The sequence below is a fragment of the Equus asinus genome, chromosome 14 (assembly GCF_041296235.1).
Source record: "Equus asinus isolate D_3611 breed Donkey chromosome 14, EquAss-T2T_v2, whole genome shotgun sequence".
NCBI lineage: Eukaryota > Metazoa > Chordata > Mammalia > Perissodactyla > Equidae > Equus > Equus asinus.
In genome coordinates this window covers 47,947,697-47,972,646 of record NC_091803.1, presented here as the reverse complement: position 1 = coordinate 47,972,646, position 24,950 = coordinate 47,947,697, and the positions used below count along the sequence as shown (strand labels likewise).

General features: G+C 61.4%; 1 protein-coding gene across 3 annotated transcripts in view; it reads right to left on the bottom strand.

Annotated features, from left to right (window-relative positions):
* Positions 1–23,424, bottom strand: part of PKD1 (polycystin 1, transient receptor potential channel interacting) — a 46,390-nt gene extending 22,966 nt beyond the window's left edge. For all 3 annotated transcript variants that reach the window (XM_044746641.2, XM_070485209.1, XM_070485210.1), the window contains exons 1-14: positions 23,072–23,424; positions 8,384–8,455; positions 8,213–8,284; positions 7,708–7,877; positions 6,686–7,357; positions 6,373–6,556; positions 5,024–5,244; positions 4,487–4,602; positions 3,926–4,052; positions 3,346–3,593; positions 2,010–2,765; positions 958–1,089; positions 591–766; positions 214–347 (exon numbers count right to left, since the gene is read on the bottom strand). In XM_044746641.2, the coding sequence (XP_044602576.2) occupies positions 214–347; positions 591–766; positions 958–1,089; positions 2,010–2,765; positions 3,346–3,593; positions 3,926–4,052; positions 4,487–4,602; positions 5,024–5,244; positions 6,373–6,556; positions 6,686–7,357; positions 7,708–7,877; positions 8,213–8,284; positions 8,384–8,455; positions 23,072–23,286 (3,295 nt within the window). In that variant the 5' untranslated portion in view covers positions 23,287–23,424. The remainder of the gene's footprint in view (positions 1–213; positions 348–590; positions 767–957; positions 1,090–2,009; positions 2,766–3,345; positions 3,594–3,925; positions 4,053–4,486; positions 4,603–5,023; positions 5,245–6,372; positions 6,557–6,685; positions 7,358–7,707; positions 7,878–8,212; positions 8,285–8,383; positions 8,456–23,071) is intronic.
* Between the last annotated feature and the right edge of the window lie 1,526 nt (positions 23,425–24,950).

Below are 24,950 nucleotides of genomic sequence, written 5' to 3'. Positions count from 1 at the left end.
TGGAGGGTCGTTTCCGGCCAGCAGACTCGAATCACAGGGCTAAATGGCCCAGGCCACCCCTCAGCCCTGGACACCCCTCCTTCACCCCAGAGTAAAGGCCCCAGGCCATCAATGGAGGCTGGATCGAGGGGGGCTGTCCCCCAGGGAGGGGCTGTCTCCAGGGCAGGGCCTGCCTAAGCTGGGGGCCGGCGGGACGGCGGGCCCTGCTCCTACCTGGGACGGCATAGGTGTGCGTGGTATTGTGCTCCACCAACACCTGGGCCACCGTGGGGTCCGGGACCCGGAAGGAGTCGTTGTATGGAGGCTTGAACTGACCGATCACTTGCTCCCCGTCCCCAAAGGTCCACCTGCCAGGGCAGCAGGCAGGCAGTGAGTGGGCTGGGGGGAGGGGCTGGTGGCTCCCATGGGGGGCACCGCAGTCACTCTTTCCTTTCCCCTCAGTTCGGGGCACCACCCAGCCCTGCTGCAGCCCCCCATCGGCTCCCAGGGGCCCAGGCAAGCAGCACCTCCTGACAGATGAGGAGGTGAAGGCTGCCGGAGAACCTGGCCCAGCTCAGCCCGCCCCGGCTCCAGCCGGCCGGCACACTCACAGGAAGGCCACCTCCACAGCCGAGTCCACCAGCACGTCGGCCGCCAGTACCAGTGTGGTGTTGGGGGGCAGCACAGGCGGCACCGCAGACACCCGCAGGCCGCGCATCCTGTGCATCCGCTCCACGGTGACGTTGTAGTTCACGGTGACATTGCTCACGTGGTTGGAGGCTGTCAGCTGTGGAGACAGATGGCTGTGAGTGGGCTGCCAGAGGGCTGCCAGGCAGCATGGACAGAGCCCCAGCCCACACTCACCCACGGCCGCCGTGGGGTCCTCGGGAGCAAAGCAGAACAGAAGGCAAAAGTGAGCACTGGACACCGGCCCATCCCCTCCCCCGCCCCCCACTCCCCTACCCCGCGCCTGCCCACCGAGAGCTTGAAGATGGCGGCACTCTGGTAGATGACGTTGAAGACCACATTGTGGAAGGTCAGGGACTGCTTGTCATCGATGGTCCAGCGGAAGACCACATCTGAGCCAGCCTCCACCAGGGGGCTGTACCTCTGTGGGGAAGGCAGAGTATCAGCCGGCCATGACCCTGCCCAAGCCCAGGGTCTGTGGAGGACCCACTCTGCCCTCGGCCCACGTCGGCCCAGGTCCGTCCGCCCACCCGGGCACACCTCCCTTTTGGTTTCCCCGGACAGGACTTCAAGACAGTGGGGGAGGGAGAGGAAGGCCCCAGGGCCTGCCCTCAGCTAGGGAGGCCATGTGGGACAAGGCTGAGCTTGGGCACAGCTACACCTTGACCTCTCTGTGCCTCAATTTCCCCATCTGTAAAATGACCTAGTACCAGTAACAGAGTCAACCCATCCCTGAGACTCTGCGCTCTCTCATCCCAGGGTTCCCGCTCAGGCCCTTGGTTGACAGCAGAGCCGTTTGGGAAGGCACAGGGGTCTCAATGGGCCTTATGGTCTGGGATGTTTACGTGCGTCACCTGATGGAACAGGTGTGACCAGGGGAAGCAGGGGACACGACTGCACAAGTGGTAGGACCATCAGCAATGGCCCTTGGCAAAGGCTGCAAAGCTGCTGGCTGCCTTGTGCAGGGTGGGCATCGCAGGACAGGGACAGCCCCTTCCTGGAGGAGCTGGGTGGCATCAGACCCCACTTCAAAAAGCACTCGCTTTAGCCACATGGGAACCCAGCAGGGGCCCCGAAAACCCGCTCAGGCTTGATGAGGTTAGAGGTGGGCGAAGAGTGGGACAATTTGTTTCATGAAACATGAGAGGAGGAAGAAGCATCGTCAGAGCCGCCGCTTTGGCAGAGACTTCTCGGTGATTGAGGAAGTAACAAGCGGTCTGAGGGCCACCTGGCAGGACCTGCCCAGAAACCGACCACTGGGCCCACTGACCCGGCAGCCAAGCCCTCTCCTCACAGGCACCTGGTCTCAGGAGGGATCAGGGCAGACGGGCAGCCACACTCACCACGAGGACGCCCTGCAGCACGCGGGCCTCGGGGCTGGGCGTGGCGCGGAGGCCGCAGATGGGCTCCTCAGCCTTCACCTGCAGGTTAAGGCTGACCTGGCCGGCGCTGTTCTCCACCACAACCTCCACTGCGTGCTCGCCCTCGCTGAGCCTGGGCAGCACCAGCACCGAGAACAGGGTGTCGTTGGCCTCACGGGTACAACTGGGCACCAGGGCAGCCACCATGGGGGGGCAGGTGGCCTCGAAGGGTGCACTGACGTTGCCCCCAGGCCAGCGTGCTGTGGCTGTGGCGTTGGCACCAGAGTCCGCCTGGAGCACCAAGGCCGAGCCATTGGTGGGCACATAGAGGCGGCCGTCATGGGGGATGGGGTGGACCACCTGCAGCCCGACCACCGGGGAGTGCACGTCGAAGCTGCAGGACAGGTTGTGCCTGGATACACTGTTGCCCACCATGGCCCGGACCTCATAGCGCCCTGGCCGCCGCAGCCCCGGGTTGGGCCTCAGACCCAGCAGTGGGGTGAGCCGCTCTGTGGCAGCGAAGAGCCGCAGGGCGCAGGCAGGGCTGGCCGAGGCCACCTCCAGCTGGGCGGGCAGGCGGGTCAGCCAGGCTGAGGCATTGGTGGAGAAGTATGGGGCCTCGGGGCCAGGGTGGCCAAGTGCTGGGGGACAGTGCAGGAGGGCGCCTGGGCCAGCATCATGCTGCAAGCTGATGAGGTCACCAGGGAGCAGGGGGCCATCTTGGCCGTGGAAGGTGACCTACAGGAGAGGGAAGTAGGCTGTGTCAGGTCCTCACAGTGGGCCACTGCCAGTCAGGGGCCTGTAGGGGAGCACTCGGCCAGGGGCTCCCGTGGGCAGGCAGGATCCCCCTGGGGTAACCCAGAGTCACTTCCTCACAGGGGTCTCAACAGTCACTCATACTCCACCAGACTCCACAGGGGCCCCCAGGTACTCATGGCAGGGACAGACAGGACAGCCTCAGACAAACGGGACATGCACAGGGCAGAGAGGACACAGCCAGAGGTGGGGCTTCCCCGGACAGGGAAGGGACCTCTGAGGCACACTGCAGGCAAGACTTGAAGGATAGAAAGAAGTGAGCCACAAAGAGAGGAGGAGAGTCCTTAGAAGGAGCGGCAAGTATAAAGGCCCTGGGGCAGGAGTTTTTCATGTCTGGAGATGAGCAAGGGCAGACCAGGCCTGAGGTAGGCAGCGGCATGGCTGGCTGAGGGACCCAGTGGGCTATGCAGAAGAATCTGCATTTTGTCTGTGTTTGATGGGGAGACCCAGATCTCAAGCAGCTGAGGGGGAGGCAGAAGGGACTCAGGCCAGTGACACATACCGAGTACTGGGCAGGGGGACCCGCAGGCACAGAGAAGAGGAACTCCCTCCACAGTGCATAGGAGACTCCAGGGAGCCCCGGCCCTGATGTGGACCCGTTGGCACAGGTCTGAGGGTGGCAAGGGGCATCCAGCGGCAGGCAGATGTTGGATCTGGGGCACCAGCGGCCCTCCGGTGTGCACACAGGGGCAGGCTCAGTCCTGTTCTCCAGGGACCTGCTCTCAGGCTCGCTGCTGTTTTCTGAGGCCCCTGCAAGGAGGGGGGAACCCAATTTGCTAACAAGCCACAGGCGGGGATACACCACTATGATTCAAGGTCTTCCAGGCAGCATCCCAGCTCCCACCATCACTCCCCTACCCCTCCCCACACTGAGCCAGCTGGTTGACCCGGTGAGCCCCCGACCCAGGCAGGCCCCACCCAATCTGTCCTTGGGATCTCAAGCTTCAGTCGGGGTCTCTGTGGACTCCACTCTGTCCACCTCGAGGCTAGAGACCAGTCCAGTGGCCAAGGGACCAGTGGACACGACAGTGCAGAGAGGCTGCCCAAGCCCCTCAACTGCCACAGCTGGGATGGGGGCCCACCTGCTCCTCCCAAGGGCCGGTACACCTGCAGCCGCAGCTGGGCAGGCCGGCCGAGCTCCTGGGTCCCAAACTCGGCAGTGGTGAGGAAGGCTTCGCGGCTCAGGCCCAGGCCAGGGAACACCATCACCTGGGGGGGGGGGGGGGGCGGGCAGTCAGCTGCGCAGCCCTCGGCCCCCCAGCTCAGCCCCACCTGGAGGCCCAAACGCCCTCCAGGTCAGAGGGGAAGGAGCCACCAGATGAAGCTCATTTCACAGAGTGGGAAACGCCGTCACTCAGGAGGAAAAGCCAGGCCGAAACCATCTGTGAGCAGCAGGACAGCCCCCTTGGTCTTTAGAAAAATCCAGACACCCAGAGAAGAGGATTGGGGCATTCAGAACCCTTCCAGACACCAGGACGGGTGATTCCCTTCACACAGCAGCGGGCTTTCTCAACTGTCTCCACACGACACATATGATGTTAAAAAGACCCCAAAAAAAGCAGCTTATTTTTTAGAGACAGACAGCAGCCAAGATAAGATGCAATCTCCAGACTGCGTCCTGGAGGGTCGTGGGGCCAGCCTACCTCGACCGGCTCCTGGGCGGCTGAGAGGGCCTCCTGGTGTGCCAGGGGGCTCAGGGGTCCCTGTAGATCCCCGCTGGGTGCTCCCATGAGGAAGTTCTCCGCGTCCCACACAGGGCCTGGGGTGGCAGGTGTGCAATGAGGTGCTAGTCCCAGGCCAAGGAGGAGAGTGTCGGGGGCCCAGGGTCAGGCCAGCCCTGGGACTGAGCCACCTGGCAGCAGCCCCTCAGCTCCCTCCACCTTTGTCACTTTTGTTTGGCACAGGCTCAGCCCAGGCCGACATTGGGCATTCAGCAAACACCTAATAGATACTGAGTGGCTGAGGAACACAACTGGCGGGGTGGAGGGGGCTGTCCTAGGCTGGGACAGGAGCTCCCACGGCCACTGGGAGAGGCTATGTGTTTTGGGGAGGGTAGCTGTCCTGGGCTGGAACAGGAAGAGCTCTCGGGGCAGTGGGGAGACCCTGTGTGTTTTCTGGGGAGGCAGCTGTCCTGGCCGGGGCAGAAAGCGCTCCCTAGGCGCCCAGCGGCCCCAACGCACCTCCAGGCCGCAGCTCACAGACATAGCTATGCGGCACTGAGCACAGGTCCGTGTTGCACTGCCCAGCAGGCCCAAGCCGCACACAGCGCTCAGCTGTGGCAGGGTGCGGCTCCCCAGGTAGCCAGTTCTGGCAGCTCTCCAGGCTGAAGGCCTCGCCCTGCGGTGCCAGGCCTGCCTCCGCCCCATCCACAGCTGAGAAGCCAATCCACACATCCAGGCTCCTGCAGGCAGGCGGGAGGGAGGATGGTCGCTCAGGGGGCTCCTCAAAGAAAGAAGCCCCTCCTCCCACCCTCTATCTGGGGGCATACGCCGACAGGCAGGCCCTGTCCTGTCCCCATTTTCCAGATGGAGACACCGAGGCTCAGACATGACCTGGTGAGCAAGGCCCACCCATCTGCCTATGCCCATACCGCCAGGGGCCCAGCCAAGGGCTCCACTTCAACCTGGCCAACGGCCATGCACACCCACAGCCATGGGGCTTGCAGATGGCGGCATCTGGGGACCGAGACACCCACATATCAGCCCCCAAATGGGCTGCTCTCCACAGCTCTGCCAAGGTAGGAACACCCTCCTGGAGGCAGGGCTTGCAGACACATGGAGGAAAAACACAGGGACAGGGACAGACCCAGGGACAGGGACAGACACAGGCAGGGGAGTGAGGTGCTGTGGTCAGAGCTGGGCACTGGGGCCCAGCTACTGCTTGTTAACTGGGTGACCTTGGGCAAGGTCCTTGACTGTTCTGGGCCTCAATTTCCCCTTCTGGACACTGAGGATGTCCAGGGTGTGGCCCCTTCCCACACAGCGACCCGGGGAGAGGGGGAGGTCTGGCCTCCCCAGCCCCAGCCACGGCAGGTGCGAGGTGCCAAGGCAAGACCAGGCAGGCCGCCCCCACTGTCTGCTCTGAAGAAGCGCATTTCCCCTCAGGCCAGGGGCCGAGCTGCCCAGGAGCATCCCTGTGTGTGGGCGGCACTTGGCAGTGCTGCTTGCCCAGGAGAGGGAGCAGGGACGAGGGGCAGGAAGCAGTGCAGCCCCCGCGGCCACATCAGAACATCCCTGCCCCTGCCTGGAGGGGCCTACACGGGACAGACAGCAGCAGGAAACTGGGTCTGGGTGCACCTCTCACAGCTGGCCCGTCCCCCAGCCCCGAGTCCACATCTCTGTCCAGGGAGCTGATGAGGATGGCCATCAGCTGGGCACAACATGGCTCCTCGTCCCCAGAGTCAGGCAGGCCAGCTGGACACAGACCCTCCAGCAGCCCCTCTCCTCCTGACCCGCCTCAGGCTCTGCCCCTACCCCAGTGTTCTGGGGACCCCCACCCTCCCAGCCTCTTTGGGGGTGGGGGCAGGCACCTGGTGACCCGGGAGATCAAGAAGTGCTGGACGGCGGGACTGTCCACCATGGCCAGGGCAGCCCCGGCCCAGGCCCGGCACTGCTCCTGCGCTTGCAGCCAGGCTGCCTTCTCCGGTACCAGGCGGTAGCAGTGCCCGTTTCCAGGGAAGATCTCAGTGTCTGAGGGGCACAGCGGATGCACAACTGGGGGATCGGTGGGCAGACAGAAAGGGCATCAATGTGTGCCCACCGGGGGCTCTGCCCCACCCAACCCAAACCCTGGAAGTGAGGAAGGGGAGGGGGACCCAGGTCCAGCGGTGGGGAGGCACACACCTTGGGCAGGCTCCTCGCCCAGGGCCATGATGCTGTATGTGGCCTCCAAGTCTGAGCCACCACGATTTCGGACACTGAGCTTGAGGGTCTCATCACTGCGCACTGAGGCCAGACACACAAGCTCCAGGGCAGCAGGAGCTGCCTCCACCTGCACCTCTGCCCCTAGCCGGGCTGAGCCGGCCCCCAGGGCCAGCACAGCTGTCACATGATAGCGCCCGGGCAGCACATAGCGGTGAGTGGTGGCCGGACCAGCGACGTCCACCTCGGGGGAGTCGTCACCAAAGTCCCAGCGTGTGGAACTGACAGGCAGCAAGGCAGTGACGTGGAAGGATGCTGGCTGGCCAGAGGCCAGGGGTCCTTGGGGCCCCACCAGGGCAGCCCCTGGGGAGGCAGGGAAGACGTTCTGGAGGAGGGTAGGGCCCCTGCAGGCAGGGGCTGGGGGCAGCAGGGGGTCGGAGCAGAAGGGTAAGCAGGCCGAGGAGACGTTGGGGTCCTGGGCCGCCCCACACAGGCACCAGCCCTGCTCTGAAAGGGCTGCAAGGCCCTGGCCAGCCGCGAAGCAGAAGGCGCTGCAGGCCTCAGGTGCCAGCAGGCCCTCATGGGCAGCTGAGAAGGCTGCCAGTGCCACGGCACCCGTGCTGTTGTCAGGGAGGCAGGCGATGTACTTCTCACCTGCAAGGGACAGAGCAGCTGGTCCCGCAAGCATGCCCCACACCTGCAGCCTCTCTGCCCCCATTCTAGATCCCAGATCACATCGCCCCTCACTAACAGCTGCATGGCACACCCCCAACCCCTGGCTGGCCTCCCTCAGGCCTGCACTGTTCCCCTGGTCCACAGAGCCTTCCTGACCCCCAACCTGGTCAGTCTGTCCAATAGAACTATTCTCCACATGCATCTGTTCCCTGGATCCCCATCTTCCACCCCCCGACCAGGCTGGTGACCCTGAGCATACCTGTGGGTCCCCTCTTGGCTGGGGTTGTGCCCAGCAGGGGACTGACCTGGCCGCGCCAACTCACACTCACCACAGCCTCCGTCCAACAAGGGGACACCGAGGAGAGGCCGGCCAGCCAGGGGGCCGGGCCCAGCGCACGTGGCTGCCTCGGGCCGCACCACACGGACCCGCTGCTCCTCCGCCCAGCGAGGCAGCCACGCCAGACCGCAGTCACACTCCAACGGGTTCCCGCTCAGGTTTCTGCAGGAGGGGCAGGGCCAGGCACTCAGCAAGCGGTGGGGCAGGTGTGGGGTACCCAGCCTGGCCTCAAAGAAAGGTCTGTGCCAGCCTCACCCCAGGGAGGGCAGGGTCCTCCAAGGGCAGCCGGAGCCTGGGCCCACCTGACAGTACAGTGTCCTACTACCCATGTGGCAGCCTGCCAGGCCCTGAAGGGGGGCTCCAGCAGGTAAGCAAATGGCCCCCCCGGGTCTTGTCTCAAACTAGGGAGCAGGTATGGAGGCCAGGTGAGGAGGGCAGGGGGTTGTTGGGGGGCCATGGGCCCAGCCACTGACACCCACCGAAATAACACAACTTACATTTCACTTAAATTAAATAAATTAGCAAATATTCCTTCTTCTAATGTAGAAATCTTGTTGTTGCTTATGTCCCTGGAAGAAAGGGGGATTTGGCAGGGTCTGATGGAAGCCCTCATAGCCACAATGGTGACAGGCAGCCACCACCTGCCCCCCTGTGAAGGGAACACTTACAGCTCCGTCAGCACCGAGAGGTTCGCCAGAAGCCCGACGTCCAGCGCCTGGAGCAGGTTGTGGGAGACATCTCTGGGGGGCAAAGTGACCGCAGGTCAGCACTCGAGCCCCAGGCAGGGCACAAAGCTGACCCCAAGCCCACCCCAGAAGCTCCCCAGCACCCCCAGGCTGTGGCCTCCCACTCTCCAAGCTCTGTATTCCCAGGGCCAGGATGGAGGATCCACATGAACTCTCACCCGGGGAAGCCAGGGCAGGAGACAGCTGGGGCCCCTCAGCACTCCATCCATGCCCCACCCGACTCCCTTCCCCTGCACAGAGCGAAGCCCCCACTGGTCCGCTGGCCCAGCAGAGTTGTCCCATACCACTTCATCCCCTGTCCACAGGGGGTTTGGAGCATGGGAAGGCAGCCCAGGGGTCTCCAGAGCCAGGGACCCAGCTGCTGGGGTGGGGGGGCCTCTGTTCCTGAGACACAGTGGGGCACAAAGACCAGACAGACAGGGAGGAGGCCTTGGTGGACGACCCCACACCACAGCGACCATATTAAACCTCAAGGTTAACACGACCCCAATTAAAAACTCCAGCATGGTCAACAAGATCACCCACAGGTTCAAGAGGAAGCATAACCAGGCAAGAATCATCAAGAAAGGATGAAACGTGGATTTATACATTAAACTGAGTTACGTGTGTTAGAGTGGATGGACTGACCAATGAGAACAAAGGATCCTCCTGAAACAGACTGAGCCCCCAGGAACCTACACAGAGGAAGACGAGACTGACTCGTAAAAGACACAACCGACCAGGAGCTCCGGGCAGCAGGGCTGTAGCTGGAGCTCGATAAACCAGGGGTTCCAAGTTAAATGTGATGACCCCGCAGAGCCAGGCGCACCGAGAGACGCGGGGGAAGGGCCACATATCTTTGAAAGCACGAAACTACGAACAGAAGTCAAAGACCAAAAACCAAAAGACCCAACTACATGAAAACATGCAACTTCCATACAAAACACCATAAATAAAATCAGGAAACAAACTAAAGCTGGGAAAAACAGCAGCAATGCAGATGGTGGACTGAAAGCCCATAGCACCCTTTCTACACACGCAGCTAACAAACCACAAAGAGAAAGACAGCTACCCCAGTAAAAAAAAGGCCAAAGACAAAAATAGGCAATTAACCATAGAAATATAAATGCCTTGGATGTATGGAAAAAACAGTCCACTTCAGTAACAATTGGAAAACAGCAGAACAGAACTTTTTATTTACCAGAGCTGTGAATGTTTTAAAAGGCATGACCCTCAGTGGTAGGGAAACAGGCACTGATACTCCTCGTGTCACTACCCCAGCCCCTCTGCTACTGTCAAAGCCTCTCAGAGGCCAGACACTCTAGCCAACAACTCCACTTTCCGTCACAGCTTGGAGGTGGAGGTCACAGACGTCCCTGCCCATCCACCTCCTGGGACAGGGACCTAGGACCGCTCTGACTCAGTGGAGACCTCTAGTCTCCTGTTCCCCCCATCCTCCTTGCCCCCCACCCAGGCTCCCACAGCTCTGTGCACCCACCTCCACCACCGTCTCCAAACTGATGAGGCCTGGGCCCCCCACTGCAGAGCCTCTGCCCTTCCAGACGTTACCCCTCGCCCTCCAGTGTCCCCAGAATACGTCTCACCAGCCCTGCTCTTCCCGCCAACCACCACTCTGCCATGGAGAGGCCAGGGAATCATCACTGCCTCCTCCAGGCTTATCGCTCTCCAAGTCCTGCCAACTCAGCTCCTAAAACACTTCAGACTCCTCCACCCTACCCTGGCCACAGCCTGCTCCAGACCCCTATCCTGGGCACTGGCCTGGCCCCCACAGCCCCTGTCTGAGCTCCCCGGGCAGCCTGGGAGGTGTCCTGAGGACCAGCTTCTGTCAGCAACCCTCTGGAATGGGTCCTGCTTTCTCCAGCCTGCTCCGAATACAGTAGGAGCTTAATAAGAACAGCCTGGTGTGAAAACGAGGTCCTCCTAGGAGCCAAGGCACTAAGAGACGCCAGACCTTGGCTCTGCTGCCAGCTCAGGCCCCTGGGCCTCCACATTGGGGCCCTGAGGACACAGCTGGAGATGGGTGGGGTGGGGGTCCCAGGGCTTGGTAGGCTGGGATGCCTGGCACAGTGCCCTGGCCTGGCTCACAACATCTAGGACAGCCTCTGGAACAAGGCTCAGGAAATGACCCCCATCCCAGCCCCTGATCACTGCTCCTCCCTGGAGACCCGCTGGCCTCATGGTGACCAATGCCCAAATGCTGGTGGCCTGCGAAGGGCTGGGGGCTGCTCCTGCTATCCTGGCTTCCAGCACAGCCAGGGGGCAATCTGGGGGACTTCTGGAGGGGCGTGACCGGCCTGTAGGTGACTGATGGGAGCCAGGCCCACAGTGGCTCCTGGTCCCTTCTGGCCCTAACTAAGGAGATGGACTGTGGACACAGTCACCTAACCCCAGGGTGTGCAATCTCCACCCCGACAAAGTAGGGTGGCCACCGGCAGACTAGGTACTGAGTGGCCGGCACACAGACACGAGGTGCTCAGCTGACGCTGGCTCCAGCCTGCCCGGGGAGGGAGCGGGCCCGGGCGGCCTCCCCGTGAGATGGGCTCAGTCAGGAGGGGGGGCAGTGGGTGGGCACGAGCACAGTCCTCCAGCGAGTGGAGGGCTTCCACAAAAACGTTTACATGTGGATCCTCGAACACGGTCAGATGGGCTGGCAAACAGGGGGCGGGGCCCTCGGGGCCCTGGGACCTCTGAGGGACTGGAGGGGGTCCCACAGGGCAGTGGGTGGGGCTAGAGCTCCTGCTGAGAGCAGAAGGGCGGTGGTTTCTGCCTAGAGGACCCAAAGCCCCACCCCTGCTCTGACCACGCAGCCGACGGGGCAGGGCGGCAGGATGCAATCACACACAGAGTGGAGACAAGGCCACACGGGTCACATCAGATTGGAATACAGGCGCTCCACACAGCAGGCCCATCTGTCACAGCGTTAGCCGGCTGGTGGCCGCTCAGAGGCTCCAGTCTGTGCTGAGGAGCAAGCCGGCCTCCGCTGCCCTGGGTCCTCACTAGGTTGCTGAAGACTCCGTGCACACATTCTTTGAGGTCATCCTCACTGAGCCATCCCATAAAGCGACAAGAAGAAATCCTGACACCCAGTGGCTCACAGAGCCAGTCCACACACAAGGACCACGGGGCTGACTGCTAGACTGCAGGTGCTGTGCCTCGGGACGGCAAGACCCACCCACCGCTGCTGGTCTTGCCGTGGCCTGGAGAGGGCACCCGGGTCTCCAGCTCCAGTTCTGCTCGCAAAAGCAGTGTTTGTAAACTCTTACCAGTAAGCAATTCACGACAGCCACGTCTCCTCCAAGGAAAGAAAGGGATACACGGTCTCTCCCAGTGCAGGCCAAGGCCCTCCACCACACCCAACGATGTGCGCCCACAGCCAGGCTGCTGGGTGTCCAAACCATCCCCGGGGTGGGATGGGACAAGCCGAGGGACCAAGGAGAGGCAGCCAGACTCCCACCCACTGGTCAAGCACAATGCTCTGGAGTAGCAATGGCTGGCCACGAGAAACTTCAGTGAGACCTAAGTAGGGACTTCCTCGTGGCTGAATTGAGGATGGCAGTGGAATCTGTGTCTCTGAGGAGAAATCGGGCTGCAGGGGCCCAAACAGCAACAAGCTTGGGGAGGTAAGATGATCCAGAGAGGGGGACAGTGGGACACACCAGGGGTGCCAGGGAGAGCTTCCCAGCCCGGGCCTCAAGCAAAAGAGGAAAGAAAGGAAAATCCCTAAAATGTTTTTCCACATCCTGTTTTCTGATAAATCCATCATGTGTGGCAGCTGTTGGGAGCTGCCTATGGTGCCTGAGAAACCAAAGCAGGGGTGGGAGGCAAGTCACCTTCGGTGTCCCGGCCACTCAGCCAGCACTCACCCCTGCCCGCTGGGACACTGCCATCCTGGCCTCACTGGCCTACAGCTCCAGGCCATCCTCGGCCTGGCTAAGTTCTCCATCTAGCTCTGTCTGGCCCAGCAGCCCCATCGAGGCTCCCGCTACATGCACAGACAGCCCCACCTTGTCATGGACACGGCCATGTGCTCCCTGCACCCCGGGCCCAGGTGGCTGAGCCCCTTCTCCCCAACACTCACCTGGGCCTGGCCCTGGCCCATGGTGAAGAGAAAACAACAAAGGGCCCTGGGGACCCTGCTCAGGGGGCTCCTGCAGCTCAGGGCAGAACCAGGCCAAGAGCCAGAGCCGGCCCACAGGCCCCAGCCTGCCTCAGGGTGCGGGAACATCTGCATGGAGCAGGCCATGGGTGACAGTAACACTTGGGGGGATGGAGGGTCACTGGAAGAGGTATCACTAGAGGGGGGAGTCACAGGGGGAGGGTCACGGCGGGGTCACCGGAGAGAGAATCACTGGAGGGGTCAGTCACTGGCAGGGTCACGGGAGGGGTGTCTCTGGAGGAGGACACTGAAAGGGGACAATGGAATGGGACATTAGTAGAGTCCTCACCCAGCCCTACTGCCCACAGCCCCGAGGCCCTGAACAGCCACTTTTCTACACCTCCATCTGCTTTTGCCATCACTGTTTTGGGGGAATGCCAAGGTGGCCGTGGGCCAGCCCCATCCCCCCTCCAGCCCCTTGGGCTTCCTCTGCATCCCCGGGGTGACGTCATTGCAGTCTGATGCCCTCCCCCATGCTTGGGTTCCCCCTGTCATGCAAAGCGGGGGAAGCAGGGGAGGGGGGGCAGCTGGCCCAGGGAGCCGCCTATAGGAGCCCTGCACAGCCGGCAGAAGCTGGCCAGCAGTGCAGCAGCCGGCGCTCACTGGGAGGAGAGCCAGCGGTCTGGCTGGACACTACCCCTGAGATGTCCCGGGCCAAGCAGGGCCCACCCTCTGAGCCAGCTGGACCCTCCCAGGCCAAGGTTGGAGGGGTCAGGCCAACTCAGGGGAGGGGGTGACCTAGGGACCCTGGGAAGCTGGCCCCCATTGCCCACAGCACTGGACATGAACCCCACGGTCCGAGATGGGGGTTCCACACCGCGCTTGACCCCTCTGCTGTTCCCTCTCTTGCTCTAAGATGGGCAAGCGTGCTGGGAGAGAGTGAAGACCACTGCTCTGCTCACACACCTGGTCTTCCTTCTCCTCGCCCCACATTGCCCCAGCAGTCACTGCAGGGCCATCTGTCCCCCACGCCGGGTGGTCCTGACTCCCTCTGCCTTCCAGACAGATGTTCTCATGGGGAGGGGCCCCAGTTCCCCTGGCCATGTGTCCTCAGGACTCAGGCACCCAACTGCATGGCCCTGTGCATCTGGCTCCGATCCCTCCTGCTCCAAGCAGGGGCAGGGGTCCCTGCTTCCAGCACCAAGCTGGAGGGGCCCAGCAGAAGCTGCTGAGGGCCCCCACATGACAGACACCAGGGGCTCCCTGCCTTCCCCACAGGGCTCAGCCCTGCGTTCTGTGGCTGCTCAATCCCAGGCCTTGCAGAGAGGAGAGGAGGGGCGGGGGGCACGTCTCAGGGCCCCAGCAGGGAGAGATGGGACTGGGGCCATGCTTATAAAGGTGAGTGGCGTGGAACATAGTGTGCACAGGTGGAGGACCAAGGAGAGGGTAGCCACAAACAGCAGGTCTAGAATGTTCATGGAGCCCAGGGTGGCTTCCAGGACAGTCCCTTTCTAGAGCTGAGGAAACAGAGGCCCCAGACAAGCAGGGACCCTGCCCTGGCGCCTTGAGCAGCCTCAGTTTCCTCTTCTGCTAAGAAGGGGAGTGGCCAGGGTGCCCGCTCCCCAGTCCAGATGTAGGCGGGGTCTGGGGGCAGCCAGAGCCCCCAAGGAACCATCTGCACATTCCAGACGTGTGTGGTCAGCGGCGGGGCGAGGGCCAGGCCCAGCCCAGCACCCCCACCCCGGCGCTGGCCGCCGCACTGGAAACTGGGCTTGGGGGGAATGGGCTCCTGAGGGGCCGCCTGCAGATGTTATGTAAGCCGCTCCTCCCAAGCCAGCAGCTGCCTCCTCCCTCTGGCAGGACAGGACAGGACAGCACAGGGCGGGAGAAGGCGCCCCGCTCCCCATCCAAAGCCCAGTGCCCCGTGCTCCTCCCTCTGTCCCCAGCGTCCTGGACATGCAGCCTCAGTCAGTCCTGTTACTGCAGGCTGAGCTGGCCCATCCCCTCCCCGGAGGCCCCTCAGCCCAGCAAAGGGGACCCCCAACACGTCCCCTTGGGAGCCAGGCCCAGGCAGAAGGGAAGAGAGGCCACAGTGCTGGTCCCAGGCCACTCTGGGCCACTCCCTGCCCCCTCAGCCCTCAGTGCAGTGGTGTCACCCCCTCGCCACCTCGCTAATGGCTCCTTTCCGCGCCGGGAGGCCAGCACCAGAGCCAGTCTGAGTCTAATAACCTCATTGTTTTCACTCCGTTCTATTTGTGGCAAGCGAGGCTGGCTTCCAGGGCCGGAAATGATGAGGTTTAAATTAATGAATTCAAGTTTAGGAGAGAGAGCTGATTTGAAGAAAAACAGACAGGGAGAGAGGACAAGCTGGGGAGGAGGGCAGGGGACAGGGAGGGCCCAGTCGGACCCACTTCAGCTATGTACCCAAGGCCCCCACACCCACCTGGCTCCAAACCAGGGCCTGGGGGATCAGCAAGAAGCAGGGATCTTGGCCTCAAAGATGAGAAGGGAAGACTGGCGTGAGAGCCCCTCAGCAGCCTCCTAGCCCCAGGCCCCAGGGCGTTGGGTAGGAGGCAGCCCACATTTCACAGGATGTTTATGGTGGTCCCTCATGGGAGCTTTGCCATCCCAGGACTGAACTGTCACCAGGATGAGACTCAGGCATCTCATGTGGTGACACTGCCTCCTAGAATCCCCGGGGACCACAGCCCGGGACAGGGAGGGGAGTCTCGGGCCTCAGAGCTGCAGGAAGGGACAGAAACACAGCCCTGAGGAGGGGCCCTGAGATCAGCCCACCCAGAGGCAGCCAGGGCCAGAGCATCAAGACCAGGTGGGGCAACGGGCTGCAGAGGAGGGACCTGGCCAGGAGAGGGCCCAGCTCGCCCTCCACCTGCAGCTGGGGATTTGGGGCCACCCTTCAGGGCAAAGGGAGGAGGAGGACCAGCCACTGGGGGCACTCGGGCTCCCTCCAGATCCTCCTGGTGCCCAGTCACCGCACTCAGCAGCTGTCCCTCTGCACTCTGACCTGGCACAGCCAGCCAGGGCAGGGGCTGCGCCATGCCTTCTACGGATGGGAGTGCTGAGGCTTGGGGAGGCCACCCTCCTTCCACCAGCGTCGCCTCCCCAGAGTTTGAAGAGTGAAAGAGAAAGGCAGCCGGCGCTCTCCTTCATCCTGGCTGGGGAGCCGGCATGTGGCCTTCAGCTTTCCAGGGGCAGAAACACGGTCCAGCGTGGCTGGCAATCCCATCACCCACTCGGCTGCTGGGCATGGCCAATGGCATGAACCAGCCTGATGCCAGGGCCACAGAGCAGTTTGGAGGCACAGGATCCTGGGGGCTCCCACTGCTATTAGCCATGCCCTGAGTACTGGCCCTCATTCCCCACCAGACCAAAAGGAAAAGCTGGCTTCTGCCCTGCCTCGGGACAAGGCCCTTTCCAGGGCAGCCCCACTGGATCCCAGAGTGGGCTCCATGGCTTCAGGGCATGGGGGTGGCTAAAATCGGAGACACCACACTCTCCCAGGCCTGGGACCACGGGTAGCTCAGGGAGAGAAAGAGCCCTGCTCACCTTGGCCCCCAAATGCAGCCCCTCCCCGGCATCGGCGGCTGGGCACCACTGGGCCCCTTGGCGGAGACTACTGCCAAGCCATAAAGAACGAGGTGTTCCGGGAAAAAAGGACGTGAGCTGCATTTTCCAGCTGGGCCTCATTCGGCAGCGAGACTGCAGGCGCGCTTGGCCAGCACCCCTGCCTCCCGCGGCCCACCCCGTGGATGGCCCCTACCTTGGCCAGCTGGAGCCGCGCAGGCACCCCAGAGCAAAGGGCCAGGCCCCAGTGTGCCCGACCCCAGATGGCCGCCGCCACCCCAGACAGCAGCAGGAGAAACATCGAGATGTTTTCATCCCAGAGTGCTCAGCAGGCTGGGCCCGCCTGGGTTCCTGCTGCTGGTGCTGGCCACCGCAGAGGGTTCCGAAAAGGAAAATGTGCGTCTCCATCCAAAATGGCTTCCTCACTTGAAAGCAAACCCCAGGCAGGGTCTCCCCACGCCCCAGGGGCAGCCAGGAGGGGCTTGCGGGGTGGGACCCACGTCTGGCAGTGCCCCCAGCCAGATGCCACAAGGTGGAAGCCAGTGACTTGTCACTCCGGGCCAAGGCAGAGCAGGAGAGGCTAAGAAGGCCCTGACGGGAGACCTACGAGGAGACGTCCTGGTCTTGGGCCTCAGGGGGACACTGGGAAAGGGAGACCAAGGCACACCTTCTCCGAGCGCACCTGTGCGGCAGTCAGCTCCTCTAGTGCAACCACGAGGGAATGCACTGTGTCGGCGCCGTGGAGGAGCCGAGCAGCTGGTGTGAGCACGGGGAGCCCCGCAGCGCCACAGCGTCGTCTTAGGTCCCAGAACAAGCTGAACGTGAGAGCTCAGGGCGCTCTGTTTACGCCTCACACTTGACTGTGTTACATATCTAGTCTCCAATGCACCCAAAACACACGCATACAAAACTGAGATACAAACAGGAGAGGAGCATGCCAGGGTCACAAATCCAAAGAGCTGCATGGCCCTTGTGGAAGGCACCTCCGAGGTAAGACCAGAGGAGGCAGCAAGGCTTCTGGACAGCAGGCCTCCCTGCACAGGGTACTGAGGGGTGTGTAGGAGTCTGCTCACTCAGGCTCATCTGTGCTTCTCCCATAAGCTGTGGTGTTGGGTCTGAGTGACGCAGTCACTTGTGCTGTCTGCTCTGCAGCAGAGCAGGTCCTCGGGGCCCATCTCCTGGTGGCCAGTGCTTGGGGAAAAGGTAATGGGCTCTGAGAATGTGGAGAGAATGGGACTGAGGGCTCCACTTTGGTAACAATGACATCGCTGTGGCCACCAGCAGCAGAGCCCTGTGGATGCACCACACACCCTCACCGCTAAGGCCCTACAGCCCTGTAAGGTGCATGCACTCATGGTGCCCGTTTCACAGGTGAGGAAACTGAAGCTCAGAGAGGCTGAGTGACTGGGCCAAGGTCACACAGGAAGCGGAGGAGCTGGGATGTGAACCAGGTCTGACCCAGGGCCTGAGTCCCTTACTCCCGCGTTCTCATGCCTTCCTCCTTGAACCAAACAGGAAGTCGGTGGGAAGGACCAGCCAGGGAGGACTGAGAAGAGAGCTGGTGGGAAGGGCCAAGCTGGGCTGAGCAAGCAGCTGGGGCCTGAGCCCAGAGCCCACCTGGTCTGACTCGGGGATGCCCCCACTGCCACCCGTCTGTCTGCTGATGAACCAGCCCGCCTCGTGCAGTTCCAGGGGTATGCCCCAGAGCGTGCTGATGAAATCACCTCTCTGCCACAACTCACCAGCCATGTGACCCTAAGAAGTCTGGGAGCCTCAGTTTCCTGGTCTATAAAATGGGCCTAAGAGTGGTTCCAACCTCAATGCACCGTGGGGAGGCACCATAGAAAAAAAACCGGAAAAGGCTTAACATGGGCCTGGCACGTGACAACCGTGGAGGGAGGGGGTGCACCCCCCTGGGTATTTTCTTCACAGATTTGTTTTTTAATTCAGATATAATTCACATACTATAAAGTTCACCCTTCCAAAGTACACAGTTCAGCGGTTTTTAGTATGGTCTCAAGGTTGTGCAACCATCACCACTAATTCCAGAACATTTCCACCACCCCAAACAGAAACCCCACACTCGTCGGCCATCACCCCCCAATCCCATCCCCCACCCCAGCTGTAGACTATACTAGTCTACTTCCTGCCTCCATGGATCTACCCGTTCCGGACATTTCATCAGTGGAATCATTCAACATGTGGCCTTTTATGTCTGGCTTCTTTCACTTGGCATGTTTTCAAGGCTCATCCCCACTGTAGCATGGATTAGTGCTTCATTCCTTTTCGTGGCTGAATAATATTCTACCATGTGGACAGACCACATTCTGCTTATTATCCATCTGCTGATGGGCATTTGGGGTGTTTCCAGCTTTTAGCTACTGTGAACAACGCTGCCGTGAACGCCTGTGTACAAGTTTCCACGTGGACGTGTGTTTCATTTCTCCTGGGCAGACACCCAGGAGTGGAATTGCTGGGTCCTGGGGTGCCTTTCTGTTTAACCTTCTGAGGAACTGCCAGACTGTTTTCCAAAGTGCTGCCCCTTCCACATCCCTACCAGCAGTAGAGGATTCCCATTTTCCCACATGCTCACCAGCAATGTTTGTCTTTCTGGTGACAGCCACCCCAGTGGGGTGACATAACATCTCACTGTGGCTGACTTGTGTTTCCCTGAAAGCTGGATGCTCAGCATCTCTTCAGGTGCTCATTGGCCATTTGTATCTCTTCTGTGGAGAAATGTCTGCTCGGATCCCTTGCCTGTTTTGTAAATGGGTCATTTGTCCTTTGAGCACCGCGTCACACAGTTCTTTACCTATTCTGCTACAAGCCCCTCGTGGGAGAGACAACGTGCGCGCGTCCCCCACCCTGCAGCCATTTGGCAGGGGTGCTCACCCCCCTGGGTGGTGCCGTCCTCACTGCTCCCTGGCACTGCCCAGCTCCTGGGGTCACTGGCACTACCGGCACTCTGGTGTTGGTCCCTCCACGTCCCCAAGTGCTGCAGATGCAGCTGAAGCCTCCCCATTCGCCTCCCTGCCCTGCCAGGGGGCCAGGTACAGAAGGCAGCCCTCGACCTCCTGTCCACAGTTCTAGCAAATCTGCATTCTGCGTCTCATCAGGAGACTAATGCCACAGGCATTTATCTTCTGAATTCCCAAGTGACAGCTGTCGTGTGCAGCTGAGGGAACGTGAGGGCGAGGCCAGAGCATGCAGGATGCCTGGGTCCTCCTGATACCCAGTGTCTCCACACAGCAGCCCATGTTCTTTCTAGAAGACACCACCCACACCATTTCCCTCCTGGACCCTTCAATGCCACCCCACCTCCCAACACTTGGAGACTTGGAGTCTCCACCAGGCTGTCCCCTTTGTCTGGGACGCTCTCTCCCAGCCCCTGGACGACTCCTGTGCAAGCACTGTTTTGGCTTCAACGTCACCTATTCAGGGGGTTCTTCTGGGCAGCCCCTCCAAAGTGGCCGCCTCTCCATCATCTGTGTCTTTGGTTTAACACTGGCTTTCTCATGATAACTGAGTCTCAGAGAGGTGGGCCTCTAAGACCCCCAGCACAGGGCTGGGCTCACAGCAGCCAGGCCCTCCATCTGGTGAGGACTCATGGAGGGGACCCTCTGCTGCCAGGCCTGCCCTTAAGCTAGCAATGCACGTGGCAGTCTAATATGTCACGCACACATCAGGCTTACACTAAGCCCAGGGGTCTGTTCCTCGCTGCCCTCACATCCGTGTCCTGTGCAGACCCCGGGGACTGAGCCTCCACCGGTCTTCCCCACACTCTCCTGTCATTCAGGGGCAAAGGCAGGGAAGTGCAAGGCCCTGGGTGCTCTCAGCCAACAAAAGACACTAAGACCCCAACACTTTAATCAGCAAACCAAGTCCCTCTCAAGTCCCTGCTCTGAGACTAGTTTTAGGCCCAAAATAATGACACGACAGACAAGGCCCTGTATGGGCCCCTAACTGAAATTAGCAGCATGTGTCACCTGAGAAGTCGTCCGCCAAAAGCGACCACACCTGAAACTGATCAACAGACCGCATCTGGAGTAGCGCTGTCACATCCAGAACTTTCCGCAGTGAGGAACGTTCTATCCCTGTGCTGTCCTGTCCAACACGGTAGCCACCAGCCACAAGTGTCTCCAGAGCACTTGGAACGTGGCTCGCCACATGACGCAGCTCTGGACCCAACTATCAATCTACAGGAAGCAGAGGGACATGTTAGATGACACCATGGAGGTGACACAGAGACGCAATCCAAACGCAGGTGCCATCAGAGCCGGTTTCTACAACAAATTACACAAGCCCCAAAAGAGATGGAGGGGAAGCCTATATATTAAGAGAGATCAAAAGACATCAACTAATTGCGCTGTGTGGACTTTATTTGGACCCTAATTCAAACTACTAAAAAAAACTGAGACAACCAAAAACTTGAACACACTGGACAAATAATGAGATCAGGGATTACTCACTGTTTTAGGTGTGACCATGCTAGTGCCATATACCCCAAAACGCTTACAGATCAAAGCTTAGCATGGCTGGAATTTGGTTCAAAAATGGGTGGGGTGGGGTGTGGAGGGGCAGGGCGGCCACAGGGCGGTGGGTCCATGAGGGTCATCACATTGTTCTGCCCACTTGTGTGCACACGCATATTCTCCACTCCCAAGCTTTAGAAATAGGGGAGAAGCAACATTTTGCTGAGTAACGTCATCTTTTTCAGGCTGCCACCTCCCAGCAGCATCGTTTAAGCCAAAAAAGCCTGGCGTTCTGGAACCCTGAGCCATCCAGAATGCCAAGGCCCGGGAGCCCAGAGTCCCCAACAGGCTGGCTGCAGACCTCCCACCCGGGTCTGGACACGGTTGTCCTGCCGCACCTCAGGCTGGCCAAGGAGCCTCAGAGGAAGAGGTGGCTGCAAGATGCTGATGACAGAGACACCAGGCCTGAGCCCTCCAGAAAAGCTGCCGGTGAGACCCAGAAGGCAGGGCCGCTGGGGCCCCTGGACACATACACCCTTGCCCAGAAGGCTGCCTGGCCTGTCCACGCTCGGCCCCTCTCCCCTGGAGAAGAGAAGACTCACCTATCTCCCTCCCCCCGAGGAGAGGTTTGCAGGACTGATAGGCCGAATGGCTAGGGCAGCCCTCAGAGCGCAGAGGGTGGCCTGGGGGGCAGTGGGGAGCCTTTACATCTGCACCCAAAAGAGCCTTTACATCTGCACCCAAAGGTCTGGTTTGCAGTGAGCTCCTTGCCCCCAGCCCTCTGGAAATCTCCCAGAGGTAGTTTCGGGCTATAAAGAAGGGCACCAGTCTCCTCCATTCCACACCCACCTGCCTCCCAAGGTCCCATCACATGTTTAGAGGGGCCAGCGACTCTGGGAATCCTGCCAGCTCAGGGGGAGGCCGCCAGTCCTAGGACTTCCAAAACCCAGGAGCAGAGCCTAACGGGACACACACAAGGCAAGAGGCTCGGGCTCCAGCGCTGTGCCCCAGAGCCTCCAGAGGCCCCCAGCCAACCCACTGGCATCGCTTATTTCCTGGACAGCTCCTGGAGGCCAGCTCGGCACCAAGTGCTGGGGAAGCAGAAAATAAGCAGCAGGAGCCAGGCCTGACCCCCAGCAGCTCCCAGCCGACCAGAAATGGAGGTAAGCTCACCCACAGCATCCAGAAACGGGTGGGGTGGGTACGATGCAATTATGCAGGCACTGGCAGCAGACAGGACGCCCATCTCCACAGAGACAGCCGAGACGGCAAATGCTTCAGTGGTCAGAGAGCCAGATGACAGGCCCAGAGCGGCCCCCACAACTCCCAGCTGGCCCTGCTCTTCCCCCATCCCCAAGTCTGCCCAGCAAAGCCCCAAGGACATCCGGACCACCCAGGAGAAGCACCCACCCCCTCAACATCCAAACTTATCTGAACAATGACCACAGGGCCCCCTAATTAAAGGTGGCTACATGGCTCGAGTCACCCAGAGAATATTATAAAACCAATATTGGCACAGGACCTCACTCCAGGCAAGCTCTTCACGAGGGCTGCCTGTTATTACTTCCAAAATGCAAATCTGACAACAGACTCTTCAGTGTTTTAAAGCCGTTCCTGGCAACTCCACCCACCCACTGTTTCCAGGATAACATGAGAGCGCTAGACAGGACGCTTGAGGCCCTTCATGACCCCAGCCCACTCCCAACCTGCCCCTACTCCCTAACACCTACGCTGCAGTTGCCACACTGGGGGTGCACCCTACACCCACACACGACCAAGTCCGGCCTCCAGTCCTTACCACTCATGGCTCCCTCCTTCCTTCCCCTGGATCCAGCTTCCTGCCCCATCCGAAGTATGGGGCCAATTCTTATACATCCATCAAATCCTTGTCCAACCTTTCCTGTCATCCCAGACAGAGCTCTCCACCTCCTAGCCTCCTTCTGCGGGGCGCCCAGGTGCTGGGAATCCCCCAGGCCAGGCCGCATTCTATTAGTCTTCAATTAGCGTTTAAGTGTTTGTCGTCTCTGTTCGGAGACCTCCCCACTCCGCCCCCGCACGCTGCCACAGGCCCCCCATCAGCTCGCGTTTGCAGAGCCCCACCGGGGGGGATGTCTCTTGCTTTCACAGAAACCGGGATTTTTCTGTGTTCCTCTGGCCTGGGCCAGGCGCGCTGAGAGCCGGCCGCGGTCCCAGGTTTTCCTTATTTAGTCGGGCCGACCTCACTGCGCTGGAGCCTCGCCCTGGGAGAGGCCTGGCCCGCGCTGCGTTTCCCCTTCTGGAGGCTGAGGACGCGCCCACGCCCTGCGAGGCCCGCCAGACCGGCGGCCTGCCCGGCCGGGCCTCTCCCGGAGGGTGCAGGCGCCCGCGCCCCGCCAGGCCCGGGCCGCCCGACTCCTCGCGCCCGGCCGGCGCCATGGCAACCGCCCGGGCCGCGTCTCGGGGCGGCGGGTTACTCACAGCGCGGTGGCGTCCGCGGGGATGCGCAGCGCGGGCCCGAGCGTCTGCAGTCCGCGGCCGGAGCAGTTGACGCGGCAGGCGGCGCCGGGCGCCGGGCCGCAGAGGCAGGGGTGCCCGCACGGCCCGCAGCCGCGCCCGGGGCCCCCCGCCAGCGCCCCGAGCCACAGGCCCAGGCCCAGGGCGAGCACCAGGCGGGCGGGCGCGGCGGGCGGCATCGTCAGGGCAGCGCGCGCATGGCCACGGACGGCCCCGAGGCCCCGAGCCCGCCCGGCACCGGCGGCCGCGGCTCAGGCGGGGCCTGCGGACAGCATGGCAGGGCGCGGGGCGGGATCCGGCGGCGGCCGCGGCCTGTCTGCCTGCGCGACGCTCGCTCGGCGTTCGGCCCGGCGGCGATCAGCTCCCGCCGCCGCCCGCTCGCGCGCTCGCGCTGCAGTGCGGGCAGCCGCCGGCTCCTCCTCCCCCAGGCGCGGCGCCGGGCGGGGCGGGCGGGGCGTCCGCAGGCCCCGCCCCCTGCGCCGCAGAGTCGGGTTAGGGGCGGGGAGTCTGGAGGCTCCGCCCTCCCCTCTGCCGTGGCGCGGCCGCACGGGGGGAGGGCACAAGGCCATGTGGGCGGAGCGAGTGGAGGCTCCGCCCCTCGCGCCGCGCTGTGGGCTCGGCGGCCGGCTCCCTTTCCCGCAGGAGCGGCGGGGGCGGGGCGTCCGGAGGTCCCGCCCCGCCTGCTCGCGGCCTTTCATCTGCTCCCTTCCCGGCTCCCGCCGCGCCTCGGTTTCCCGCCGCGTCCCTACCTCCCAGCAGTCCGCTGTCATAAGTCACAGCCCTGAAAACACCAGCAACGTTAACTCCCGCGGCCTGCGTGTGCACCCACTCCCAGCGCCTCTGTCCCTCTCGATCTCCGCCGTATCCCGAGCGCCTGGCACACAGTAGGCGCTCAGTAAATACGCATCGCGTCCTCTCGTGGAGTTCCGCCAGAGCGCCGGCGAGGTGTAGCGGCTAGTCTCCGCTGTCACGGAGGTGACGCCTAAGGTGGGCCTCCCCTGGGCAGGTGAAGCGCAGCATCCCTGCTGCCGCCTACCTGCCGGCCAGAGCGCGGGAGGCTGCGGTCTGCGTGCCAGGGCGCCCGCGTCCTCCCTCTGTGGCCGCCACTTGCCCACTCTTTTCCTGGCGACGAAGTACCCCGTGCTGTGGCTCTGCCAACGGAGCTTTGGTTCCTCTGTGTGCGCACAGAGGATTTAGTTAAGGAACTAACGCATGTAGTAGGACGAATCCAAGCCGAACAACGTGGATGAACCCTGAAAACATGTTAGAAGCCAGACAAAAAGGACTACATATGTTTATGATGCCATTTATAGGAAATGTCCAAAATAGGCAAAGCTATAAAGACAGGCAATAGATTAACGGCTCCAGGGGCTGGGGAGTGATGCTGACTATATGGAGTTTCTTTTGGGGATGACAAGGATGTTCTAGAATTAGGTAGTGGTGATGGCTGCACAGCCTTGAAAATGTACTAAAAATCACTGAATTCTCCTCTTAAAAGGGTGAATTTTGTGGTGTGTGAGTTATATCTCAACTTTTTAAATAATGAAGAAATAATAAAATTGTTAATTTATGGCCCATTGGGCCATAGGTGGATGCCTGACCCAACCTGACCAATTGGGTCTGTCCCCTGGGAGCCTGGACAGAGGATGAGTGGTCACAGGGAGGGGGAACCCAGAGTCCCACATAGGTGAGGCCCCTGTCCCAAGACTGGCACCAGGCTGCACCCTGAGGCTTCCCAGCTTTCTTTCTGTGCTCTGTGTCTCTGCTTAAACTAGCTGGAAAGCTCGACTAACCCACGCTGGGCCCATGTCCTGCTGCCACTCGCTGGGGGAGCCCAAGCAGG